The sequence below is a fragment of the Corythoichthys intestinalis genome, chromosome 14, assembly GCF_030265065.1.
Source record: "Corythoichthys intestinalis isolate RoL2023-P3 chromosome 14, ASM3026506v1, whole genome shotgun sequence".
In the NCBI taxonomy this organism is placed as follows: Eukaryota; Metazoa; Chordata; class Actinopteri; order Syngnathiformes; family Syngnathidae; genus Corythoichthys; species Corythoichthys intestinalis.
Window position 1 is genome coordinate 30,241,852 of NC_080408.1, and position 17,437 is coordinate 30,259,288.

The 17,437-nt window shown below is 38.2% G+C and overlaps 1 protein-coding gene across 4 annotated transcripts in view; it reads left to right on the forward strand.

Annotated features, from left to right (window-relative positions):
• Positions 1 to 17,437, forward strand: part of LOC130929706 (contactin-associated protein-like 5) — a 178,971-nt gene that overhangs the window by 132,883 nt on the left and 28,651 nt on the right. For all 4 annotated transcript variants that reach the window (XR_009066945.1, XR_009066944.1, XM_057857110.1 and 1 more), the window contains exons 18-20: positions 732 to 971; positions 5,402 to 5,641; positions 14,422 to 14,555. Coding sequence is in view for 2 of the 4 variants with exons in the window: in XM_057857110.1 (XP_057713093.1) it covers positions 732 to 971; positions 5,402 to 5,641; positions 14,422 to 14,555 (614 nt within the window). In the remaining 2 variants the exon portion in view is untranslated. The remainder of the gene's footprint in view (positions 1 to 731; positions 972 to 5,401; positions 5,642 to 14,421; positions 14,556 to 17,437) is intronic.

The following is a 17,437-nucleotide window of genomic DNA, read 5'->3' on the forward strand; positions in this document are numbered from 1 at the left end:
TCCGGCTTCGGACCCTCTGACGAAGGCAGAAGTGTTCGCCGAAAAATGTCAGGTAAATAAACCACCTACTATTGCCTGGGATAAAAGAAAAGTTTTGACGAATTTATAAGTGTAGGCAAAATGAACTCAATACAACTATGATCGGGGATTGCCACGAGTTACCATTCGGCTAACGTCGCTACCTTCTACTGTTCATTCTACAACAGTTGGCAGCTCTGCTTTGACAAAATCATCAGTCATTTATCAAAAAATCACACTTACTTTTTTGCAAATCCTTGATCATAAGCAGACCGGTTGAGGAAGCAGGCATCTTCGAAGTGTTTGTTGTAGAGAACACTACTCGATGATGGCGTGAAATTCATTCGTTTCGTGCGAACAAAAGATGTCAATTTACGTGCCCTGCTATCCTTTGACCACTCATACAATTTTTCTTTAAATTGAAAACAATGCATCTTACCGAGAAGCAATGCAACAATACTGTTCTATGGCGGACTTCCCTCATAGTTCTCTGTATGACGTCATTTCCGGAGATTTCCGAAGATTGTCGAAGAAAAGCATTTTCGTTGTCAGGGCGTTGCTATGGGTTAAACAAAGAATCTGGAAGGGTTGCGTTAAAAAAAACAAAAAACGAAAATATGCTTATAATTGTTTAGCCATTGATATTATTCAAAAACATGGTTGGCCAATCTTACTTCACATTTGGTCTTTAAAATGAACATTTTCACTTACAGGCGGTACGGCATCCCGCCAGAAGGGTTTCCGTGGTTGCATACGCTCCTTGCAGCTCAATGGCGCCACCCTGGACCTTGAGGAGAGGGCACGTATCACGCCCGGCGTTCGACCAGGCTGCCCGGGTCACTGCGACAGCTATGGAGCGCTATGCCAGAACGGCGGCCGCTGTGTGGAGAGGAACAATGGCTTCCACTGTGACTGCAGCCAGTCTGCTTACGATGGAGTCTTCTGTCACACGGGTAAGCTTCTAGATGCGTTAAAAATTAAGCTCTCAGTTTCATTTAAAGCAACACTAGGTAACTTTTCTACCTTTCTAAAAATATTTCCATAACATTTGTGCATAGACTTCATTATGATATTGACGGGTCAGATTCGACCTTCAACGCGCCACGCCTTCAAGTAGGGGGCCATCCCACAATCCACTTCGGTTATTCGCAGTCGGTTGCAGCGACACATGCAGCGATCCAACGCCAGATTTAGGTTGAAAAAGTACGAAAGCTGTACCGCATACAAACAGGAAGGATTGTCTCAGGAGTGATTTGTTCGAGGATTCAAGGTATTTATTATATAATTTTCGTTTTTCCACAAGAATTTTCAACATGAAAAGCTCTTTGTTGTAAGGCTGCCGCCACATTGTCTAACAGACTAGCATCATTCTTCGACATATCTACGTAAAATAAATGCTAACTGCCCAGTTTTTTGCTCTTTTAACATAGAATCAAGACTGTTTTACGTCCATGTCTATAAAGAATTCATGGATTTAAGCATTTGTTCACAAGAATTTTCACCGGAAAAGCTCTATTTACATATGGCAGCGCTACATTGACTAACAGACTAGCATCGTACTTCGACATATTTACATAAAATAAAGGCTAACTCCACGTTTTTTTGCTTTTAAACTTTTAATCGAGAATCGAGACTGTTTTACATCCATATCTATAAAGAATTAATGTATTTAAGCACAAGAATTTTCACCGGAAAAGCTCTGTTTACATATGGCAGCCGCTACATTGTCTAATAGACTAGCATCATACCTCGACATATTTACGTAAAATAAATGCTAACTGGACGTTGTGGCGGCACGGTGGCTGAGTGGTTAGCACGTCTGCCTCACAGTTCTGAGATCAAGGGTTCAATCCCGGGCTTCGGCCTTCCTGTGTGGAATTTGCATGTTCTCCCCGTGCCTGCGTGGGTTTCCTCCGGGAACTCCGGTTTCCTCCCACATCCCAAAAACATGCATGGTAGGCTGATTGAACACTCTAAAGTCCATAGGTGTGAGTGTGTGCGTGAATGGTTGTGTGTCTCCTTGTACCCTGCGATTGGCTGGCAACCAATTCAGGGTGTCCCCTGCCTACTGCCGGAAGTTAGCTGGGATAGGCTCCAGCACCTCCGCGACCCTCGTGAGGAATAAGCGGCATGGAAAATGAATGAATGAATGAATGGACGTTGTTTTTTTTTTTTTTTTTTTTTTTTTTTTGCTTTTAACTAAGAATCGAGACTGTTTTACGTCCATATCTATAAAGAATTCAGGGATTTAAGCATTTATTCACAAGAATATTCAACTGAAAAGCTTTGTTTACATATGGCAGCTGCCAACTTGACTAACAGACTAGCATTGTACTCCGACATATTGCGTAAAATAAATGCTAACTGCACGTTTTTTTTCTTTCCTTTTAACCAAGAATCGAGACAGTTTAGCGTCCATATCTATAAAGAATTCATGGACTTAAGCATTTATTCACAAGAATTTTCAACGAAAAAAGCTCTTTGTCTGTGATTCCACTCGGTCAGCTTTGACGGCCACACCAACAATGCAGGCCCCCTATTAATTGGCCCCGTGTCCCGTCAATATCATTATGAAGTCTATTATTTGTAATAATATGTCGACTCACAACTAGTCTTTTATATCTTGAGGGGGTCTGTATCGCTTTCACTGGAACTAATTAACTTTGAGGAGGGTGTCAGGAACCCTGCCACACAAAAAACTACTGACTGCTGACTGCTTTACAGCATATGTCACTTCCCATTTCCCCATTCCTCATAAAGACAGAAGTCGATACGAACGCTTTCGCGCAAATGCGGAGCACAGCAACAGATGAGACAAAGGTTTTTCTGATGAGGCGAAAAAAAGAGAGGCTACCAGGATATACAGAACAAACTCGCGGACGTGATCCCCCAACCCCCTCTGAACCCGGTGGGGTGGCGGGTTAGCCACACGGTTGCTAACCGTCATATGCTATTGTTTAGCCACAACTGGCTTCATTACCTTATTCCTGCTTCACACAGCCACTGGAAACGGAAATGTTGTTTAATCCATCTGCAGGCGACCGGCAGATTGATTTTTGATTCATTGATAATTTTACAACACTGTTCGGGTGTGCGCTGGTCCTCATGGGAAACACAGTCTTCCTTATGGACAAAATACTACCGTTTTTGTCCACCGGCGTCGCTAAAATCAACCAAACTGAAAAGTTACAAAGTGTTGCTTTAAGTAATTTGGTGGGAATTTCTATCCAAAGATTGACCCAAACCATTTGTTCAATTGCTTCTAAATCTGAACCAGGTATGCGTGACAGATGGGTGACAATGAACAAATTTATCAATATTAATTTTATAGGAATCTTTATCATGATTTAGACCCACTAAACGTCTATAGCCAGAGCCTATACTTGGTTTATTTTGGATATTTTTAGCGGTCATTCAAGGACTCGATCGATTCATTTGTCTTATATTCTTTATCTGATTACTGCTAAATGGTAACCACGAATACTGGGTGGATGGGTGACACTAAATTCCCCCAGATTTTAGTTTTTGGCGTATGTAGGTGGAGAATGTTGGCAAAACTGGATCCCTCACCATAAAACAAAACTTTAGGAATAAGTGACCTTGGAATTGCTTTTTTGAATTCATCCCCCCAAAGCCAGTGTCACTTGACAACTTGTCATTTGGTGGTAATGTCTGTCATGACCTACAAAAAAAGTTTCAAGAGTCCATACTCTAAAAAGAGCACTACCGTGATTTCCCAAATATAACGCACTTTTTTCCCCCCCAAATCAACCTGTAAAATCATGGTGCGCCTTATACACGGGTACAGGGATGGAGACAGAAAGACCGATTTTTTTAAATTTTTTTATTGACACGGCCATGTTGTGTTGAAGAAACGTATGCGGCGATCCATGGCTGACCATTACGGTACGTGACGTCACCATCTTGTTTCGGTAATACTTCTCTCTAATTCAGGGGTGGGCAAACCGGTCCTCAAGGGCCGCAGTGGGTCCTGGTCTTTGTTCCAACTGACCCAGCACAGATAGTTTAACCAATGAGGTTTCAGCAGAAATGAGAAGCACCTGACTGCAATTGACTGATTGCACTTGTAAAACAGCAGATTGGTGAAAAGGTGTCCTCTTAATGGGTTGCAACAAAAACCCGCACCCACTGCGGCCCTTTGTGGAATAGTTTGCCCACTCCTGCTCTAATTGGTCGAATGATTTCGTCTGTGTTAAATTCTGCTTTTTTCACTCTTCATAAAGCACAGAATTTAGTTTCTTGAAGTCATTTAAATCAATGTTTATTGCAGCTCCGCCACTTGGACCATAACAAACGTAACACAACACAGACTTCCTGTGTCGGTCAACTATATCTGTCCCTCGGGAAACTCAAACCCAAATAACAATAGTTCCTATTGTTACAGACTAGTGTACAGCGATTTGCTTTAAGATTTCCAACGTAAATCCTTACATTTATTTTACCGTATCCGTATCAATCCATGGAAGAAACATTTATTCATCATGATGAAACGAACAAGTTATACGCAGCCTTTAAAAGAAAAGTCACATCTGTTTTGTTTTCTCCTGGATTCTGGTAAATTGAAGAAGTTGTCAGATCATATTATTACGTTACATATTGTCAGTTTACGGTAATGTTTTGAACTACCGATGTGCTATGCTGGTGCTGTGTTTCACCAGTCAGTAAAATGACATTTCTGTATCTGTACATGAGCTCTGTTTTCTTGTATTCTTCTATTTATTGGTGCTAAAATGAGGGTGCGCGTTATACACAGGTAAAATAATTTTCCTTAGATTTTACAAGTAATTTTGGGGTGCGCGTTATACACGGGCGCGCCTTATATTTGGGAAATTACGGTAAATCCATTTTGACACAAATTAGACATTTTAGACTCATTTAGACCATTTGCAGGTGTCCTTCAAAAGTGAGCTCTTCCTAGATACAGTATCTTGTCAGATTGCTTACACATTTTGAACTACTAATTCTAGACAAACAGGCAGCTCTAAATTGACATGCATTTAAGCTTCAGTCATTGTGTGTTGGTGGCTTATGAGTGATGATTTGCTAAAAAAATAAAAAATAAAACCCAGGTACTAACTAGGCTCATGTCTTTTATATTAAATTCAGTCCCTGAAGCCACTGTCTCCTAGCAACATTTAATTTGGTAGAGATGTCCATCATAAATAGAGCCTCAAAAATGGTGCAGGAACCCTTGCCTGAGAAGAAATAAGTCAATCATTCTGTAGTTTGAATGAGCCTTTTTAGGGTATATTTGGCCATTTTCGAAAGTCCTTTGATGATTAATTCCTTCTGGAGTTTGCTGCCAAATTTCAAACTAGAATACTCGCTAGATCATGACTCTAAAACTGTGTCCTCTCTGCAGAGGTATCGGCTGTCTTCAGGCCGACAACATCCGTCCGCTACACCTTTCAGATGGAAGTCTCCGAGCGGGGCAGTGGGACCGTTAGCGCAAAACCACCGTCGCCGTCCTCTATCTTGTCCGATTTGAGCCTGAGAGCGGAGAACATGTCTCTGAGTTTCCGCACCAACCAGAGTCCTGCACTGTTGCTCTACGTGTCATCGTACCAGCGAGAGTACATGGCTCTTCTCATCAATAAACACGGTGAGGAACAACCATTCACCGATTTGTCTGAATATCACAACTTTGGTAGATATGCCTGTCATGGACGGATGCTCAAAAAATTCTTAATAATGCATCCCTGAAGTCTAGTGCCTTGTAGGTTTGAGGCACTTGGGGCAGGGGTGTGCATACTTGACTTTCCAAGGGCTGTTTTCAGAAGAATCAAAGGATGCAAGGGCCAATTTGAAATCCTTTCACTTTCATTTGTTAAACACGAAGGCAGGGTTAGGGATGTCCCTGATCCGATCTTGTGATCGGAAATCGGACAGATGTATGTACAATGTATCACAAAAGTGAGTACACCCCTCGCATTTCTGCAGATATTTAAGTATATCTTTTCATTGGACAACACTGACAAAATGACACTTTGACACAATGAAAAATAGTCTGTGTGCAGCTTATATAATACAGTTAATTTATTTTCCCCTCAAAATAACTCAATATATAGCCATTAATATCTAAAGCCTGGGCAACAAAAAGTGAGTACACCCCTTAGAAACTACGTACATCCCTAAATGTCCAAATTGAGTATTGCTTGTCATTTTCCCTCCAAAATGTCATGTGACTCTTTACAGGGAGTGCTGTCATTATTGCTGTGGAGATTGAAGAGGTGTGTGTGTGTGTGTGTGGGGGGGGGGGGGGGTTGCAGCCTATTAGTGCTCAGACCATACACTGCACTCTAAATCAAATTGGTGTGCATGGCTGTCACCCAGGAGGAAGCCTCTATTTAAGATGGTACCCAAGAAAGCCCGCCTGTCGCATCAGACCATAGGACATGGTTCCAGTAATCCATGTGCTTTGTTGACATGTCTTCGGCAAACTGTTTGCGGGCTTTGTGTTCCGTCTGTGTTTGATTTCGACATGTTAGGTTTTGACCCCTGAGCTAATAGAGAGGCAATGTTTAATATCAAAGCTGAGAAGTGCAACATAATGTAGGTTGAACTCAAGCTTCTTGTGCAGGTCGTATTTAGTGATATCGTTACAATTCGCTGCAGGCCAATAAAAACTGGGCGAAGACCGTAGTTTGGACACCTGTGATTTTGGGGAACCTATCTGGAAAGTTGTAAAAATCAGTTCACAACACTAGTTAAACCTTTGAATATGAAATTTGGTTAACATGTCTATCAGCTTAAGGACCTAAGCCTGAATTTGGGCACGAAATCAAACTCTTTAAAAGACTACAAAAAGCTAATTCTCCTAAGTGAGCCTAAACTGTAAGTTAGTACACTAGAGACATGGGGAAATTGACAAGCGTATTCGACTATGACATGTAAAGAGGGGTGACGCATAGCATAATTTGTAGCTTTTTTTTCTTTCTAAACCGCAGTTCTTTTTTAAAAATTTTCCATTTAAGACGTTCATCTTCACAAGCCGTCTTATCGTACTGCCCATACCCATCCTTTTCACCTGATGTTGACCCTCCTCGTCCCGCACCACCTACTCTTCTTTGGCTTCGGCAATCCTATCAAGCTCTGTCAGTCGCTTCCTCCTCCGGCCGCAGCCATCCTGTCAGCCTCTGTTGCCTTTTTAATCGCTCCAGCTGCGCACATTATTAGCTTTTTAGCCCGAGCCGGGAGGAGGGAATGTCCACTGGTGTCATTAGCCGGACACGACCAGCACTTTTCTACGCAAGGTCACAGTAAAACGCTCTTGTAAGTTTTGTCGGCATTTTTTTGTTGTCCACAATAAGATACCTCTCCTGACAACTCCTCTTTTCTATCCTACTGCACAGTGAAGCAATGACATTCGCAACATAAGATACAGGTGATTAATACCTGCCATTGACAGGAATAGACGTGCAATCCATTTGGATTAATGAATGAGTTAAGGTACAAACAGAGGTGGGTAGTCCCACATTATTTACTATGTTACATTTACTTGAGTAACTTTTTGAAAAATATGTACTTCTAAGAGTAGTTTTATTCAGCCATACTTTTTACTTTTACTTGAGTAGGTTTGTGAAGAAGAAACGCTACTCTTACTCCGCTACTTTTGGCTACACTAAACGTTACATTTTTCCTCTTGATTCTACCTATTAGATTTTACCTTTTTTTTTGCCAGAGAGTAGAGCTGCAGCTATCGATTATTTTAGTAGTCGTTTAATCGATGAACTAGTTAGTCCGAATAATTGTGTAATCGGATAAGGAACATAAAAATTAAAATACCTTAGCTGAGCCTCAACCGATATAAAAAATAAATATATAAATTAGGGCTGTCAAAATTATCGCGTTAACGCGCGGTAATTAATTTTTTTAATTAATCACGTTAAAATATTTGACGCAATTAACGCACGTGTCCCGCTCAGAAAGTATTCTGCCTTTTGGTAAGTTTTACAGCAAGGCTTTTTATGCTGTCCAACAGTGAACTCTTGTGGTCGCTTTGCGACATGGTTTATTTTCTTGCCAGTTCATTATGGCTGCACGACGTCTCGGGCTGATAATGTTGTGCTTATATGATCCTTGGACAAGATTTGTCCGTAAGTATGGTTGTTGTAAAGAATGTACATATTATGTTAGTAAGCGAAATGTTATATTTTTTGTATGAGACGCTTTTTGTTTATGTTTAGTGAACCTGTATAGCGTGCTAAGCTTACGTTGTTGCTAATGCAATGCTTGTGTACTTTTTGTACTTTTACGACGGTCTAAAGAGGACAATGGTTTGAGGCCATTTAATTAATAAATCAGATGAAAAAGGAAGAAGTCTAATTATTAAGGCGTCGTTCCCTAGCTGTCTAGCTTTGGAAAAAGTAGACGCTTCGGAGTGAGGAGAGCATAGACAGATTTAAATGACAGTAGAGTGAAATGCCGACTACAGTCTTTATGTACCGTATGTTGAATGTATATATCCATCTTGTGTCTTATCTTTCCATTCCAAAAATTTATTTTACAGAATATATATATAATTTACAGAAAAATATGGCATATTTTATAGATGGTTTGAATTGCGATTAATTGCGATTAATTACGATTAATTAATTTTTAAGCTGTAATTAACTCGATTAAAAATTTTAATCGTTTGACAGCCCTAATATAAATAAATAAGAATCTAGGTACAACAAAAGAACAATTGGCCAACTTACATAGTAAAAGTCCACTAGCTTAAATGCTATAAAATACTTACGTTTTTTTATTTATACAATGCTCGAAACAAATGGTTCAGACACATATTCCCACAAAAACAAACAAAAACTGAGCTTATGTTGGTCTTAACAGGGAGCAGATGGCTTCAGCCATGTGAATGAGGCAGACTAGAGGGCAATGTATCCACCCAAATCAATAAAACTAAAGGCAAACACTTTCAAAACAAACCATTACAACACCACTTTAATTAAACGAATACTCGAAGCAGCAACATTTAATTTGAATATTTTTTTCTAATCGACTACTCTAGTTAATCGATTAATCGTTGCAGCACTACCAGAGAGGTTTTGCCAACAATGGGTCGCCCAGTTTCACCAATGAGACGGCGCAACACTAATCACATGACTTCATTACACCAATCAGACTCAAGCTTGCCGTTCTATGATCAGTCCGGCTTGTTCAATCACATGGCGTCTTTAAAGCATCGTAAAAAATTAATTATTTGACATAGAGCGCTGCCGTCAACATGAATCGAAAGCATATATTTTAAACTCTCCCAGTTTTTATTCGGCACCAATTGACCGCAGAAAACCGGAAATATGATCCTTTTGATTTTATAATAGGAAATGTTTTCTCAACTAAAGGGCACTCATGCTCTTTGGACAAATTTTGCTACATTTATGTAATTTTTTTTAAATGATTTTTTTTCTTCTGTAATATGTAATAAGTTATAGTACAATATAATAATAACAGTTTATATAGATAACTTTGTGCTGGGAAAACATACCATTGTTTAAAAAAAAAAAAGAAACAAAAATTGAAACATCGTAAGCAGTTACTCACAATGTTACTCATTACTTGAGTATTCTTTTCACCAAATACTTTTTAACTTGTACTAGAGTACATTTTTGGATGATTACTTGAGTAATATTTAAAGTAACGCTACTCTTACTTGAGTAAAATTTTTTTGCTACTCTTCCCACCTCTGGGTACCAATCATCTTTCCATATTTGGTCTAAGTAACACCGAATTTAAACCTTTGGTACTCGAGAGATTGGTGAAACTAAACTGGGAAATAATTTAGTTTTCATTTTTGCGTTCGAGAGGTCGAAGGCGCCAAGTTTGATGATTTACCATTGAAGTGAAAAATATAACACAGCTTGTTAATTTTATTTTACTTTTTTGCTTTTTAACCAAACCCCAACCAAGTTTCTCGAAAATTTTTTGGGCATGTATAGCATGAATAAACCTACAAAAAGCCGTGCTGGATATTTAACAGGAAATCTGCCATGCTTGTCAAAGCATTAACTTTTGATTAATTGTTTTTTTTTTATCATTTCTAGGCGTCATTCAATCAAAGATGGCCTGAGCCAAGCAATAACTAATAGGAACCTAGAAAGATAGGTGGAGCTCGATTGTGTATAACTAGATTTTTTTATGATTGTGTCCGGGCAATTTATGGTGGTGAGGTTGATGGTTTGCTATTAAATGCAAAGCAATAGTAATAACTCAGCTTGTGATTTTATTGGGGGAGGTGAAATTCAGTCCCCAAAGCTAGTTATAGTTCGCTTAGGTTCTTGAAATTTGGTAGGTGTGTTTATCATAAGTAGACCTGCAAAAAGGTCTGAAGAATCCATCCCTTAAAACAAGAGGAAAGTCTGCACTTTTGGTTTACAGTGATCCCTTGCCATATCGAGCATCAAACTTTGTACCCTCAGTCTATTGCGGATTTTTTTCAGTTAAAAAAATATAATAATAAATAAATAAATACAGTATTTAGAAATGTTAAGATACTGTATAAATGTATACATATACAAATCATTGTTTTCTTTCATATATTTCTCATTTATATCATTATTACATTTGCAGTACTTAAAAACCATTTATAAAAATACACATATGGTTTTTTTTGTTTGTTTTTTTGATCATGTCTTATATGTATCTCTTTTCAGTGTTGTTAAATCTGAGTAAATACAGTGAACACACCCAAAAAAAAAAAAAAAAAATGTTTTAATGTAAATAAGCTCCGCCTCTCCTTGGCAGATTTTCGATTTTCGCGGGCGGAGGGATCCCCATTAACCGTGAAAAACGAGGGATCACTGTAACCCTTTAATGGGCCCTCATTTCACTCAATGGCTGCCATTGATGGGGCTAGACCAGGGGTCGGCAACACAAAATGTTGAAAGAGCCATACTGGACAAAAAAAACAACAAAAAATAAAATATGTCTGGAGCCGCAAAAAATTAAAAGCCTTATCTAAGCTTTATAATGAAGGCAACACATGCTGTATGTATCTACGTACAGTATATTAGCTATATTAACCTACTATCAAACTGATTACATTGGTTAAAAATACATAATGAGCCTTCATGATTAAACGTTTATTCTCCCTGCAGTGCATACTATAGAGAATGACGTACCACATGACAAGTCTGTTGTACGATGTCGCCTCAAGTTTAACGTCATTACAATTTTAATGAATTTGAATCATGTTTGTCCTCCTACAAAAACCATATTAAAACACAAATATTTCCCTCTCATCTTTTTACATTTTCAAACAATTTTGAAAAAGCTCCAGGGAGCCACTAGGGCAGCGCCGAAGAGCCGCATGCGGTTCTAGAGCCGCAGTTTGCTGACCCCCCGGACGTCCATTTTGACTAAGAGAGCCTGGCAGCACTTAGCAGTTGAAATGGATAGGACGTTTAGTAGGGTTGCAAATCTCTGGCATGAAGCCGATTCGATATGTATCTAGATACACAGGTTACGATTCGACTAAAAAAAACAATACATTTTTATGGCCGAGCAATTCGATGTGATTCGATACAGTTTAAGAACGATACGGTTCGATACAGAGTGAAAACGATACGATAGTAAACATTTGTTGCGTGTGTTCGTACAGTATTTTAAACATATAAAAAAGACAACATTTCTAATAGCAAAATTAAACAACGAAATTTCATACCAATGTTATGTTTTATTTTTTATGAAAAAAAAAAATTAAGGCTTGCTATATGACCGTCATTTTGTTGGATGGGATTGATAATAAAACTCCAGTGACAGACAACAATAAAGTGCAGTAATTCAATTACTGTATTTCCTGGTGTTTTGAACACAAGAGGTAAGTAATTTAAATGCAAACTTTCAACGTAAACATCTTACAAACAAAAAATATTAATTATATGCAGCAGCTCTAGAAAAAAAGAATTAAACCTGCAATGTTATTATAAATAAATAATAAATTATGCTTTACCACTGGTATAATTGGGAGAATAAAAATATGGCATTTTAGACAGACAGGTCAATAATCATTACTTTAACCTTATACACAGCAAAGTCTTTCACTTATGCCTGTGTTTCCACATGTTTTAATCCTCATCACTGTCCATATCTTTTTTGAAGGGCAGATTTTTTTCTTGAGGAAGATCAAACATCCACATGTTCATGTTTAAGTGGACTGAGTTTCGTGGGAAAAAAAATCTCCATTTCCATCTCCAAAAAATCTCTTATTTTTCAGTGTTAAAAACTCACGATCTCTGTACCGCTCCACACTTCACACAAGCTCTGTCCCATGCGAACAGATCTGGCTGCCTTCCTCACTTCAAAGTCCGACTTTTGTTTTCCTGGGTGCGTTGAAACTCAATCGCTGGACGTCGCTGCTCAAACTGTCCATTGTTTTAGCATGTTGCTTCATTGCCACTACTAGTTTCGTTTTGGGCTGTGAAGAAAACGCTACGGAGCGTGCGTTACAGTGGTTTTGTTAGCTCTCGCGTTGTTATGACATGCCTGTGACGATCGGGTAATGACGTCGACTAGTAGCGGCTCTGCCAAAATGCATGGGAAGTTGAGGCAACCACGACTGTGAGTTGTGCTTGTCCATATTATATCATGCGTGCGGTCTCGATCTAAGTGCGCTGTGTGGTGAATGACACAAGCGCAGCATGTGAAGTAAAAGCTAAATTATTATCCCATTAAGCAATGCATTGAACGAGGCATTAGAAGCCGATTCTTGTGCTCCCGATAGCCGAATTCTATCTCTACTATCGGTTCATTGAATATTTAATGGCTAATTACTGTCGAATGGTAACTTTATTATCGATACAGCTGTATCTCTCATCTGTAAAACCGGATATCCGGTCGGATCGGTTTATCGTTCTCAAGCTTAACGTTTAGTACCGTCAATGGCACTGAAACATGAGCATTCATTGTTAGTCCTCACAGTTTTAAATGAAATGGGTGTCTATCGTTGTCAATGGCAGACAATGAGTTGAATACTATGAAATTTAAAAATATACATTATAATTGTGTAAAGTATTTACATTTTCATTCGTGTTAATTTTATATTAATTTTGTTGTAATTAACTTATCAATGTATTTATTCAGAAAAATATTTTATAAGATAATTCAAAATAATATTAAAAATACAATAATGATCAATCAATCAATCAATCAATCAATCAATCAATCAATCAATCAATAGAATATAATAATACTTTAGGTGGTAGAGTGGTTAGCACGTCCGCCTCCCTGTTTTTAAATCAAGGGTTCAATACCGGGCTGTGGCCTTCCTGTGTGAAGTGCATGTTCTCCCCGTGCCTGCATGAGTTTTCTCCGGGTACTCTGGTTTCCCCACCTATATCCCAAAAACATGTGTGGTAGGGTGATGAAACACTCTAAATTGTCCTTAGCTATGAATATGTGCACGAATGGTTGTTTGTCTCCTTATGCCCTGCGGTTGGCTGGCAACCGATTCAGGGTGTACTCCACCTACTGCTCATAGTTAGCTGGGATGGGCTCCAGTACCCCCGTGACCCGCGTGAGGTTAAGTGGTTAGGAGAATGAATGAATACTTTAGTCCTGAGGTCCACATACTGTATCTGGACATCATATTTTGGGTTATTGCAGGCCACACTTACAGTTATACATATCTTAATGTTATGGCCTACATGACCCAAAATGTGATGCCCACATTTGGTCTTCATGGGGTTATTTTTAAATTACCAACAGTCCCTTGCCCTATAAAGGGTTAAAGTGACTATTGAAGTGTCATTCTGGGCATATCTTTAAAGATCCCTAAAGATTTTGTTCAATCACTGCCAAATTTGGACCAAGTAAATAGGATAGATTGATGATGCTGAATTGCAAAAAAAAAAAAAAAAAAAGTTTTTCCACCGAGTTTAATGACCCCCAACAAATTGCTCACGTTTCCACCTTGATGGCGGTGCTACTCCAATTTGTCTTTTTTAGAGCGTAGGCTAATAAAATGCTCTTAAAATAGCACTAAATGCTAACATTGCATGCTAAATAGGCCATTAAAACCTTGGCGAGCTTCTTTAGGTGGTGTCTTGTTTCATCCATTTGCTGTTATAAGAATAACCTCTCAACCCAGCCCGGTTCTTTACGGGATTAATTAGCGTATTTGAAAGCAGTTCTAAATAGTCAGTGTGAAGGACATTGTGTTTTATCCCCGCGCTTCCTCAAAGCCCTCCTCTTTACGCTGGTGTAATATTAGCAAAATTAATTAGTGTTATTGATAGGCAATGAGCACTAATCCTCTCTAATACGTAAAGCTCCTCATTAGGATTCAGCACTTGGATGAAAGATGCAACTTTGTAATAATAATATGGGATGCTTGGCCAAGATAAGGAATGAGAAAAGATTTCAGTTATGAATGTGTGTATGCAGATAAGATGGAGGTGCGCTACAAACTCCACGGCAGCAAGGAAACAGAGGTGTTGAGGAGCCGAGCCAAAGGTCTGGCCGATGGTCGTCTGCATACGGTGGTCGTCAGCAGAGTCATGGACGCTGTATCTGTGCAGGTAACACAAAACACACACACACACACACACACACACACACACAATATCAGAGGTGGGGAGAGTAGCCTAACATGTTACTCAAGTAAGAGTAGCATTACTTCAAAATAATATTGCTCACGTAAAAGTAGTCATCCAAAAAAAATGTACTTAAGTACGGTACCACTATAAAAGTGTTCGGTGAAAAGAATAGCTAAGTAACGAGTAACAGTTTGCAATTTCCGTTTTGTTTTTGTTTTTTTCCTAACAGTTGTTTATTTTTCTCTCAGCACAACATAATCTATATGAATTGTGTCAAATTACACAAAAGACATCGAATTCTAATGGGAAAATCTACAGAAATGAAACGTCACCCATCCAGAGTGCATGAGTGCCCTCTAGAGGAGAAAATATATTTCCTGCCAGGAAATTAAAATGATATTTTCTCCGGTTTTAGTGGTCTGTCGGTGCCAAGTGTCAACTGGGAGAGATGTAGAAATTAGGGCTGTGAAAATTATCGTGGTAACGGGCAGTAATTAATTTTTTAAATTAATCACGTTAAAATGTTTGACGCAATTAACGCACATGCCCCGCTCAAACAGATTAAAAGGACAGCTCAGTGCAATGCTAACTTGTTACTTGTGTTTTTTGGAGTTTTGTCGCCCTCTGCTGGTGCTTGGGAGCGACTGATTTTATGGGCTTAAGCACCCATGAGCATTGTGTAATTATTAACATCAACAATGGCGGGCTACTAGTTTATTTTTTGATTGAAAATTTTACAAATTTTATTCAAACGAAAACATTAAGAGGGGTTTTAATATAAAATTTTTATAACTTGTACTAACATTTATCTTTTAAGTCTTTTTATCCATGGATCGCTTTAACAGAATGTTAATAATGTCAATGCCATCTTGTTGATTTATTGTTATAATAAACAAATACAGTACTTATATACCATATGTTAAATGTATAAATCCATCTTGTGTCTTATCTTTCCATTCCAACAATAATTTACAGAAAAATATGGCATATTTTATAGATGGTTTGATTTGTGATTAATTACAATTAATTAATTTTTTAGTTAACTCGATTAAAAATTTTAATCGTTTGACAGCCCTAGTAGAAATCCACACTTTTGTTGAAATATATCAAATAAAAACGTCAATTCTTTTAGCTGCACTTTAAAGACGCCACATGATTGAACAGGCCTGCGTGATCGTAGGATTTCTGACTGCAAGCTTGTGTGTGCTCATATGACTGTACTGTTACATCTGATTGGTATAAGGGAGTCATGTGATTATTGTTGTGATATCTCATTGGTGAAACTGGTAGAGCCACTGTGGGCATCTCTAGTAAAAATACATTAAAATCTAATATATGAATAAAGACGAAAACTGCAACAACTCTTGTGTAGCCTAAAGTAGAGGAGTAAGAGCAGGGCCGGGCCAGGCCATTTGGGGGCCCTAAGCAAAATAATGCAGAGGGGCACATATTTTTGGCCCACCATTTCGTCACAGTGTACTGTGAAACTCATACATGCAATCCAACCCATACGTCCATATTTTGTATATTAATCAGATTTTGTTGCACTGCATACTTCAAACTTCTCACCCCTGATACATGGCATACTACTTGATAATAATGTCCGATATAAATGAAATGACCATATCTACGCTCTCCAGTCCAAATGCACATTATGCCAATATTTCGTTTTACTACAATCAGCGGAAGCCATACATTTGCCGTTGCCTACACATACCTGTCAACCCGAGGCCGTTGGCAATCTTACAAATAGTGACGTATGCCCTTACAAATTTGTGACTAATCTTACAACGTTGTACATAGCGTGCAATATGAAACAAAAATAAAACTCAATTTTTTAAATAATATGAATTTATTGGTAATACTGTAACATATAACCTGGTGCAATCAAAGAAAAATCAGTTTCTTCAGCTACATCATGATTACTAAAATTTAACAGTGACTTTTGTTATAATTGTATGTAGCACTTTTGGCAATTTCTATCATGTCTTGTAGGCTGCACTTCATGGCAATTCAGCTCGCAATTCAGTTTGACTTGAAGGTAGTTCGTTAGTGTGTCCAATTATAAATTAAAAAGGTCAATTGATAAAATTAACTTATCGATGCAATCTTTGAGTCAGGGAACATTTCTTATGCTAATTCTGTGAAGTGATCAGCAATAGTTGCAGGCAAATTGTGTTCGGCAACAAATTGGCAGAATAAAATCTCTGTTTTCGTCGCTTTTCATTCTGCAGACTTCATCTTTATGACTAGTGTTGTTAATCTTACTTTTAAAAATTAGTTACAAATTACTTCTCCCAAAAAGTAATTGAGTTAGTTACTCAATTACCTGAATGTAAGAGTAATTAGTTACTTGGGAAAGTAAATGGTGTTACCTTTCATGTTTTTTTTTTTTTTTTTTTTTTTTTTTATCATTTAAAAAAATAAAAAAACAAAAAACATAGTAACCTTTGCTATGTTTGGAAATCGTTTAATGTAGTGAATCAACTGTTAAAGTTGTTAAAATTGCTACCGTTTTTGCATTAGTTCCCTTCTGTCTACTTTCGACATGTTAAAGTTTTTAAAACTGTTTCATCATTTAAAGATAGATTCAAGTCAAGATTTTGCCGATTTAGGAGTGTTTTAGATAAAAAGTTGCTTAAGTTCGCTAGGAAGGTTCACTACAACAGAGCCTTTCTGAGAAGTCTACTGCTTCAAAATGGCGGCTGTTTATTAACGCCGCCGTCTGTCATTTCACATGTAGTTCTATAAGTGTGTGATATCTAGGTGTAGATTGTAGGCTGTCGGCTACAGTCAGGAAATATTGGAGCCACCTAGCCTAGCATCGCGTTTGCTACGAAAATGCACGAAAAACGTACAGATTT